Below are 9,878 nucleotides of genomic sequence, written 5' to 3'. Positions count from 1 at the left end.
CCTGGGCCAGCCACCACCCAAATACCATGTCTCCTAAAGGGGCAGTCAGGGCTTGCTGCATCCTTCTGGTCCCTGTTCTAGCTCTTGGAGGGGAGGCGTAGGCTGGGTCCTTCACTCACCTTTCCTGGAAACAATGGGCAGCTGACAAGACCCAGCAGGAGCTGATCAAGATCCCACCACACAGGAAATGCTCCCCAGAGGTGTGCCGATACTTGGCAAAGATGGCTGCTTGCCATGGGTGTGAAGCGATGTCTGTGTAGAAGCCCCTCGTGATCCGGAACTGGGGCACGCTGCGCTGCCGCTGGCCACAGGTGGCTGGAGGTGACAGATACAGATGTAGGCCTTCTCCTTTGTCCTGTGCCTTCCTGTCTCCTGTGCTGAAAAGCCTCTAAGGGCTTGGCATGTGCTGATCCAGCCCTGGACGTGAAGCTGTCAATGTCCTAATCTGACCCTGTCCCTGAAAACTGTTCACAGGGCACCAGGAAAAACACAGCAAGGAAGCTGTGGCTGTCCCCCCAGCTCTGCTGTCTGCCATTCTGCTCGAGAAGGGCACTAGTAAGAGGCCCAAGGTCCTGTGTTGCTGGTGTGGTCCCATTCCAGCTCTTAACTTGCTGGAGGAGCTGGAGTGGAACCAGTGTGAGCAAGAGCAGGGGCCACTGTCAGGAAGAGGGAGATAGGGTGGGGGAGCACAGGGCCCTTACAGCAGGCAGGCACGTCACAGTACTCCCATGTGAGCCGGCCTCGCATCCACACATGGCACCAGGGCTTGGTGTCGTTGTCCGGGTTCCTGGAACAGAGAAGGGGCATAGTTCAGCTTCTTAAACCTGCAAAGACTTTGGGGTGAACAGGACAGCTAACAAAGCATGATATCTCTCTATGAGCTGTCCATGTCCTGGTGTACCCCTAGCATGATGGCTCTCAGAGAGCTGTCTGCATTCTGGTGTTGCCTGGGGACAGGGGAAGGCATTGGTGTTTCCTCTATGTGTGTGGAGCACAACATTAGACAGGCTGCATGTATGTGCCTCTGCCTCCTTGCCAGGCAGGGCCCTTTCATGGAGCCTGTGCAGCACCTCTGCCCTAATTCAGGGGCAAAGTCTGAGCCCCGACATGGGACAGGGAGGCAAGGGAGGTTCCTGCTATCCGTGTGATCCCCCTGCGTACCCACCGGCAGAAATTGTGGCTCCCAAGGCCCAGTTCCTGGGCGTTGCTCTTCCACGCTGTGTAGACGTTGCCGGCCAAGATTCTGGAGTCCCAGTGCAGGCAGGTGGCCCCAGAGCAGGTGGTGCTGTGGCTGCCCCGATACTTTGTGCCCTGTCCAGAGGAGCACTCATCCTTCTTACCTGCAACAGGAAACCAACTGTTCACTGGTAAGATCCCACGGATGCTTGCTGCAGCACCTTTCTCCCCGGCCAGACACCCCTTCCAAGAGCCCACAGCTGCATCAGGCAGGCTGTTGACTTCTGCACCTTTGCAGCCATAGTGAGGGCCTCAGTGTGAATGTACAGGGAATCCTTAAATCCACTCCATGGTGTGCAGATCCCATGGCTTGCATTGCACATACCATTTGGGCAGGAAGGCGTGCTGCAGTACTCCGAAATGTACCTTCCCCCTTGGTAGATGTAGCACCAGGGCTTGTCATTCTTGTCCAGGTTTCTGAGAGAGAATAGACACAATGCATATAGCTCCATAACTATGCCTGGCTCCTTCCTGACTTGCTGCTGAGTTCAGTGACTTTGAGTGAGGATTATATGGGAGTCAGGACATGACAGGGCAGCAGGGGTGGCATGTTATCTACAAAGCAGCTTGTGTGTTGGGAGTATTAGGGCTTGGGGAGTGTTTTTTAAAGAGGGCTTGGATAGGCAGTTGGGAGCAAAGTAGCTCTGCTGGAGAGGGAGTTTGGGCAGAAGAAGGGCTGAAGCAAGTGATGCGGGCAACTCAGAGAAGAGTAAGATCCCCCAGGGGACCTGCGTCATGCTCGCTGGCCCCCTCCCACCCATGGCACGTTGCATTATGGTGGCTGTAGCTTATGCAGACAGGCCCAAGCCAGGCTGGGCACTGAGAATCACCAAATGCTTCCCTGGGCTCAGGCTGGGGCAGTGGGTGTGGGAGTGACTCCACTGTCTCCACACCTAGGATGGCTCCAGCACGTTCATGCTAGATGCATCTCTGGGCAGCTGGACCAAGGCAGCCTTCTGCAGCACCCTCTGTGGAACCTGGCTGTGTGCAGCCTTCCCTGCACCTTGTAAAGTACCTAGCACTGCTAGCCCACTCCCTGCGCCCCTGGGCTCTTACCTGCAGAAGTTGTGGTTGCCGAGTCCCAGCTTAGTGGCATCCGCTCGCCGCCTGTTGTACCTATTCTGCACCAGGGCAATAGTGTTCCAGTTCAGGCACTCGGCTCCACTCACTGTCGTGCTCCATGTCCCTCGGTACTCTGTGCCCACATCGCTGTAGCACTTGACCTCAGTATCTGAGCAACAGAAGGCACAATGGCAGTGTCAGACTGGGATCCCAGGCAACCTCTGCTTCCAGCCCTGAGCAGCTGGGGTCCGTTGCCCCTTTTGCCCCTGTTCCCTCAGGCAGGGCCTGTAGATCCTGCTGTCAGGCACTTGGCACAAGTACCCTGACAAACAGGACTGTCAGAGCCTGTGTGTGCATAGGGGCCTCTGACCCGGGGCTCAAGGGTGCTTCATGAGATGTGTTCGCTTTGCCATGGTGGGTGTCTCTCTTCCTGCTGCAGCCCAAGACCTTCTGTGGCATCAGCTGTGGCCTGAGTGGAGCCCGCTGCACTCCAGCAGCCTCTGGGTGCTGCTGTCGTGCTACCTAGTCGGGCTGCCTGCTGCACACTCACCAATCTCGCACTGCTGCCCGGAGAAGCCCCGGCGGCACAGGCAGATGAAGTGCTGGGGAGAGTAGAGCGCTTGCCTGCACTGGCCACCGTTGTAGCACTTCTGTTCAGCGCAGGCTGTTGGCAGACACAAGCCAGGACGCTGTGTTAGGTTTTCGTAGGGAGAGGCTTCAGGGAACGTATCCCCATGCAACCCCACCCATCAGCCCCCATAGGCCTGGTCTCCCTCCTCTGCCCCATGCCCCTCCTGTCCTCTGCTCTCTCTGCTCCCCCTGGCAGGTGTGTCGGCTCTTCTCAGGCCTTGCCTGCACTCCTAGTCCTGCCACACTGAGAGGCCTGTCTAGGGTCTCTGCAGGACTGTCCTACCCCATGGGCAGTGCTCCCTGGGAAACACCAGTGTACGCATCACTTCTCCCACACATGTTGTACTCACTTTTGACGGGCACAGTATGGCAGAAGCTTTGGCTTCTCTCGCACCGGCAGTACTCCACCCTGGATCCTGCCAGGCGCAGCCAGGTCTGCCCTGGCTGATAAATCTGTTGGAATGAGGAGTCCCTGCAAATGGCTGCAATGGAGACAAGAAACTGTCCTTAGAGATTGAGAATGGGGTTTTCCGAGCATGGAGACTCGTACCCCATCCTTTTTCAGTGGGGCGGCCCTAGCAGGGTGCTCCCCTTCCCAGACAAGCCATGACATCCTTGTCCCTGTGGTAGCCAGAGGTAGCACTGTGCTCTCTACAGCTTGCCTGTGAGTGGGGGAGGAGAGAGCTTCCTTCTCCTCTCAGCTAGGCCGTGGATGTGGCAGCTTGCCCGCCCCACCATCCCTATCAGCTGTACCCAAACCTTTCTTTGTAAAGCCAGGGAGAATGGTTGGGGCCCTCTGGCTTTGCTTCATCAGCATCAGCCTGCTTTTCTTTGCACACTTGCTTGGCCCTAGTCAAGGTGGGGGTCCCGCCTGTCTGCCTCACCTGGTGATCGGACTCCCCTTCTGACACGGACGTGAAACTCCTGCAAGCAGAGAAGTAGGAAGAGTGTCTGAGTCCAGTTGGCTGGTCATGTGGCAAGTACTTCCTAAATCCAGTCTCCCTTATTTAGTAGGCACTGTGAGTCTGGACACTCCTACCTGCCCAGTACATGGGACAGCAGGAAGGGAAGGGTGCCGCAGCTACACACAGCAGTAATAGTGAGGGCCACGTGCAAGCTGGCTTACGTGCCTGGGTTACGCATGATCCCTCTGGTTACACAAGACTTTCACATATGAATTACCTTGGTCTGTGCCTGCTTTAAATGTAAACCATAAGACCTCAGAGCCAGGCTGGGTGTGGACGGGAGATGGAGGGCAGCCACTAAGGCTTGTGAAATAGAAATCCTCTTGTATCAGGAACCTGCCTTAGTCTGGCGGCAGCAGAGAGCAGTGCTAGTGGGGGTGGTTTGGAGTGACTGCCTCCTGAGGAAAGGTCATGTCTAAGAGGTGTCTGGGTGCCGAAGTCAGAGCTGGGGGGGAAGGGGGGGAAGGGGAGGACCCCTTTGTGAATGGAAGGAGGTGAGAATTACTTGTGAAGGTGCTAGGATGGCTGTTAGTAAAGACAGATCAGGGTGGAGCCCTTGATAGTGGATGGTAAAGGACTGTCAACAGTTGCCTGGGAAGAATGGTGGGAGGCCTTTATGGGACACAATCAGAAGTGGAGGACACGGTGAAGTCCCAGCCTGGCCTTGGGGCTGAACACTGGGGCCTTGTTTGGGCTTTTCTGTCTCCAGTTTTTGGCACTGCCTAATCGTTCCTTATCCTGACCAACAAAACCAGCCAGTGTCTTGGCTAGGAGCCAGTGAGTGCTGTCAGAGCTGGGACTAAGGTGCCAAAGGTGCCAAGGCCATGGGGGCTCCGAGCGGCCCTGCTATGCTGGCCTCTTACCTGGTGCTGGAGAGTTGCGCAGGCTCCCAGCAGCAGCAGGAGACACAGGAGGGCACCTTCCATTTTGTTCCCTTCTGTTCCCTTCCGAGCAGATCTTGAAGTGTCTAAAAGGACAAAAAGAAAAAGGGGCCCCTGGGTGAGCTGTCTGGGTGAGTTCTTGGGGTGATGCTGGGAAGAGGCAAAGACAGGCTTGGTGCTGAGGGCAAAGCATGGGGTCCTGGGCTTGCGCAGGGGAAGTGATGCCTTAGTTAAAGAAACAAGAGTGCAAGGTCTCAAGGGGAGCAACAAGAGGTGCCCGAGAGGGAGCGTGTGCATGTTGGGGCCCAGCTGCTCCGGCTATGGGGCACCTGTAGGGCAGAAACAAGCTGGCGCCAGCTAGGGCAGAGCTGGGCAGGACTGTTTGCTGGCGGAATTGGTCTGCTTCACATGCGGAATTGGAGCCGTGACTGCCCTGTCCTTGACCCGTGTGCGCGTTGGCATCCTGCTGCCCGGGCTTTGGGCAGGGTGCTCTGAGGAATGCAAAGAGACTGGGCACCTGTTCTGGGGCATCTTACCCCCCTCCACTCCTTCTCCCACCCTGGTCTCCCACCCCCTTGTTTTGCAGCTGAGAGTCGGAGAGCTGGGGGGAGTGGCCTCGTACTTGTTCATTGGCGCATTTCTGTCCTTGACTCACTTCCCTGCAGTCTCAACTTTTTGTCCCTTTTGGTCTCCTCCAGCAGCGCTGCCCTTCAGACAAAGCCTCCTTCTTACCCGCCTGGAATGAGCTCTCTGCAGCTCCCGCGACTCATTCACATTTTCCATCCCCCACAATGGTAGCCCTGGGAAACGGTTGTCTCCTACCCCAATTCCCGGCTGGTCTAACAAGACCCAAGGAGGATTTGACCAGGATTCCTGCCTGCATCCCTCTTTCTGTGGGCTAGTTTGTTTGCTCCTCTGTTAGCCTTGTCTTTCTACTCCGTGGGCAAGTGCCCAGAGCTGACCTGATCACAGTAACTACTGTGGGAAAAACCGAGGTGCTGAGATCAGTGTGCTCCCTTCCCTGGGCTGAGCAGCTTTTCCATCCTCCGGCAGTGGCTGCAGCTCAAGCTCTAGCTCTAGGGTGCAGTAGCCTCTCTGGCATCTTCCCCCTTCCCTGCCCTGGCCCATCCCTGACGAAGAAGACAGAGGGATGGTTTCCTTCCCTAAAGCAGAGGGGGGTTGGAGGGTAACGTGCTGGTGGAGGGTGGTTGCTCCAGGGTGACGAGAGCCTTTGGCACCGAGCCTTCAGTTGGGGGGAGCATTTGTAACACAGCTTTAGTAACAAGAGGCTCCCAAACCTTCCAAAGCGTCTCGGTTGACAAGACCAGCCCCAAATAGGTAAAAGTGTTGCCCTTCAGTCTTCTTCCAAGTGTGTTCTGACGTGATCACTGATCCAGGGCCCAGGGGGAGAATTTGGTTTCTATATTTAGTCCCAATTTCTGCCAGCTGTATATTCCTGCCGGCAGATGCAGCTCTGCTCTTGTGCCCCCCTTTCTCTGTTTACTTCTCTTGGGAAGCCCAGGGATGAGCAGCAATGCAGCCCTGGGCTGTGAGAGAGGCTGCGCTTTCACACGTTAGGAGCTCAGTCCCCATGGTTTGAATAAAGCCACGGAGAGCAGTTGGGGTAAAGGCTGTGGGGATGCGGAGATGACAAACGGATTAGTCATAGGTCAGAAATCAAAGCTGAGAGACTACAAAGAGCTTGTTTAAAATAGGGGGTTGGTTGAAAGACAGGAGTTGGCTGCTCCAGGTGGTGGATGGAGCAGGGGCAGCAAGGGGCTGTTTGTGGCAGTGTGCTGTAGGGGGCCTGCGCAGGGCATGGGAGAGGGTCGCAGGCATTTTGAGACTGTGCAGCTGACCAATCGGGGGAGTAGCAGGCAGGATGCACCAGCTCTTCCCAGCTTCAAGCCTCCCCTGCATCTCATGGGAAAACCCTTGCAGCTCACCATCCCCCTAGGAGCATAGCTGAGCAGGCAGATTTCCCACAGATCCCTACAGACTCAGGCCTTTTGGCGGTAGAAAATGCCCATTAAAGAAGAGTCCTCACTGAATGGCAGCCCTTTATGAAGTTCAGGGACGTCCTTCAAATAGGCTGGGACTGTGCTCACTGAATGTGAGAAGAGACGCCGAAGCCGCAGGACTACTGTATGGGAGCTGCATCTCAGCCTCTCACCCTAAGATCGAGGGGCTACTGCTGAAATCTGGGCCCTTGTTTTCACCCAGGAGTCCCGGAGTCACTGCCTCGAAGCCAGAAGGGGGGTGATTCTCTGAATTCCAGCAGCCATTGCTGCGCAACCATAATTTGTGCAGCCAAGTGCAACTACTGCACTTGGCCCTCGTGGCTTCCACCCAGAGACGGGCAAAATCCCCTTCTCTTCTGCTAAGACCTTGCTTTGGAGCAGTGTATTTCTTGCAACTGTGCTGCTCTGGAAGGAAGCATTTCTGGCCCAGGCTTCCTTGGAAGGAAACCTCTGCTCCAGCTCGGTTGTGAAGTCTGTTAGGATTCCCTGGAAAAAAGCCATTTGTGGCCAAGTCTGAGTCTCTCCAGAGAGGCCAGCAGTTCATCTAGTCCAACCCCCTGCCATGGCAGGAAAGAGTACTGGGGTCAGACAACCCCAGCAAAGTGTTCATCCAGCCTCCTCTTAAAGACCCCCAGGGTAGGAGCCAGAACCACTTCTCTTGGAAGTTGGTTCCAGACCCTAGCCGCCCTGACCGTGAAGTCGCGCCTCCTGATATCTAGTCTGAATCTACCCTCTGCCAGCTTGTGACTGTTATTCCTGGTCACTCCTGGGAGCGCTCAGGGGGGAACAGGGACTCCCTCAGCTCCTGCTGGTCCCCCCTGACTAGTTTATAACAGGCCACTAGATCCCCCTCAGCCTTCTCTTGTGGAGGCTGAACAGGTTCAGGTCCTGTAGCCTCTCCTCGTAGGGCCTGCCCTGCTGCCTCTGATCATGCGAGTGGCCTCCTCTGGACCCTCCCCATACTGTCCACATCCCTCTTGAAGTGCGACGCCTAGAACTGGACGCAGTACTCCAGCTGCGGCCTGACCAGTGCCGCATAGAGGGGGAGGATCACCTCCTTGGACCTGCTCGAGATGCATCTGTGGATGCAGGACAAGGTATGGTTGGCCTTCCTGACTGCATCCCCACAATGCCGGCCCATGCTCATCTTGGAGTCAACGATGACTCCAAGATCCTTTTCTGCCTCTGCGCTGACAAGAGGGGAGTTCCCAGCCTGTAGGTATGGTGCCGGTTGTTCTTCCCCAGGTGCATCACTTTGCATTTGTCGGTGATGAATCCCATCCTATTCTCATCCACCCGCCCCTGTAACCTGTCTAGGTCCAATTGGAGCCTATTCCTCCTTTCTAGCGTGCCCACATCCTCCCACTCAGGTGGAGCCTTGGTAGTTCTGATGGGGAGAAGAAGGAAGCAGACTTCTGTTTTTTTCCCCCAGCAAGTTCTCTGTTAAGACCTGGGAGGGAAGCTGGTGTAGGAGGAGAACACCCCATTTAAAGCCTCTGGACAGTGGAAAGAACAATGACATGTAAAACCAAGTTTGTCCAGTTAAGTTGGTAGCTAAAGCATTGTGCCATGCGCTCGGCCAGCCCGGAGCATTATCTTTCTACCCAGCAGTGCTTCCTGCGCCTGGTGCATCCTGGTTCCAGTGACCCTCATTACCTCCATTTATGTTGGCTCCTACCTTTAATATGCCCATCCATCTCCAGAAGACAGATGTGTAGTCGCTGGGCAGACCTGGTATCCGGCAGGTTTGGAAGGCTGCCAACTGGTGTTTGCTAGATGTATTTTGTTAGTCTGATCCTGACCTAGGCTGTGCCTGGCCCGATCAATCAGGCTGTTCTGAACGATAAGCCGTATCTAACTGAAACCATATGGCCCTCTAAAAATACAGACTATTTACACAGCTATAAGCAGAGTTCTGCTAACAATAACACTTCTCTAGTTGCTCTCAGCATGGCTATACCTGCAGCTCTGACCTTTACCCTTCCCAGGGACCAGAAGTTAAGCCAGAGATGAGACCAAAAGGCCAATTTTCTTGTTTTGGTGCATGCTCTGGGAGGGAAGGCAGACACCATACCTAGCTGATGCTGTAACTTTTCAAATGGGCTTTCTGGCTGCGTTCCTGCAGACTCTAAGAGGATTAAAAGCTGTACGGCTTGTGCATAGACACCCATGAGCAAGTATTTTGTGGTGAAGTAACTGCTGTCTTGCCTTGAAGAGGAGAAACAGGCGGGGGGCGGGGGCTGGGTAGCCTGGAATGAGTGGATTTGCTTCATGCTGCTTAGCTCTACTCCAACACCCCTCCCTGGACCTGGTGCACCTGCTTGGGGCTCACCCCACTGCAGATGCTGGGAGAGTAGATCGTCACTCTGCCCAGCCATGCTACAGACACAGCACTTGCTCTCCTGACCTCTCAGGAGCTAAGATGCTTTGAATCCACCGTTTCTACATGCCTGGGTCCAGCCCTGCAGCTTCCCCTGAGGGAAGAAAGCCAAGTGTCAGGAGTGCTGGAGAGCGGTGCACAGCCTGATCTTTTGCTGGGGGGAGGGTGGATGGGCATTTTGCAGCTGGGCGGCTGGGTCTCCCAAAACTTTCAGTGTCTCCCTATTTAAATTCTTTTTCTCTCTGTTCAGTGTCCTTCTCTGCAGGAGGCTCCTCCCCAGGGGCTCCCAGAGTTGCTGACAGTGCTTGCAATGTTAGTCTGTCCCCTGAATTGGGGGAAGCAAGCCTTCCCTGAGGGAGCTAAGCGGGGGGGGGGGCCTTTCTCCCCAAAAGCATGAGTCTTCCCACACCGCGCAAAGCACCAGCTCAGTGAAATCCCACAAAAGCCCTGTGCTCGTTAGTCACGCAGTAATTGTTCATAGCTAGAGTGTGACCTGCTTTACTCCCGTGGGAATGCAGAGCTTAGCAGAAAGAGGGGCTGGAGCTGCAGACAGGTGCAGAATGACACATACCTGCCCTTCTCCTTGTCTGCCCTTCTCCTCGTCTGTATGCTGCTCCTGGCCTCCGCTAGATGCAGACTGGATGTGCTTGGAATGCGTCTCCGCTCAGATCGCTCTGCACAGCGCCTGTCCTACTTTAAACCC

The 9,878-nt window shown here is 55.5% G+C and overlaps 1 protein-coding gene across 1 annotated transcript in view; it reads right to left on the bottom strand.

Annotated features, from left to right (window-relative positions):
* PLAT (plasminogen activator, tissue type) overlaps positions 1-9,866 on the bottom strand; it is a 19,745-nt gene extending 9,879 nt beyond the window's left edge. Inside the window, exons 1-10 of the mRNA XM_019514407.1 lie at positions 9,765-9,866; positions 4,757-4,862; positions 3,813-3,852; positions 3,279-3,410; positions 2,849-2,962; positions 2,293-2,467; positions 1,562-1,653; positions 1,166-1,340; positions 702-787; positions 178-315 (exon numbers count right to left, since the gene is read on the bottom strand). Coding sequence (XP_019369952.1) covers positions 178-315; positions 702-787; positions 1,166-1,340; positions 1,562-1,653; positions 2,293-2,467; positions 2,849-2,962; positions 3,279-3,410; positions 3,813-3,852; positions 4,757-4,819 — 1,015 coding nt within the window. The 5' untranslated portion in view covers positions 4,820-4,862; positions 9,765-9,866. The remainder of the gene's footprint in view (positions 1-177; positions 316-701; positions 788-1,165; positions 1,341-1,561; positions 1,654-2,292; positions 2,468-2,848; positions 2,963-3,278; positions 3,411-3,812; positions 3,853-4,756; positions 4,863-9,764) is intronic.
* Between the last annotated feature and the right edge of the window lie 12 nt (positions 9,867-9,878).

This window comes from Gavialis gangeticus, unplaced genomic scaffold, assembly GCF_001723915.1.
Source record: "Gavialis gangeticus isolate Ggan-Ray unplaced genomic scaffold, GavGan_comp1, whole genome shotgun sequence".
Taxonomy (NCBI): domain Eukaryota; kingdom Metazoa; phylum Chordata; order Crocodylia; family Gavialidae; genus Gavialis; species Gavialis gangeticus.
Note: the sequence above shows the minus strand (reverse complement) of the source record. Positions and strands in the feature narration are given on the sequence as shown.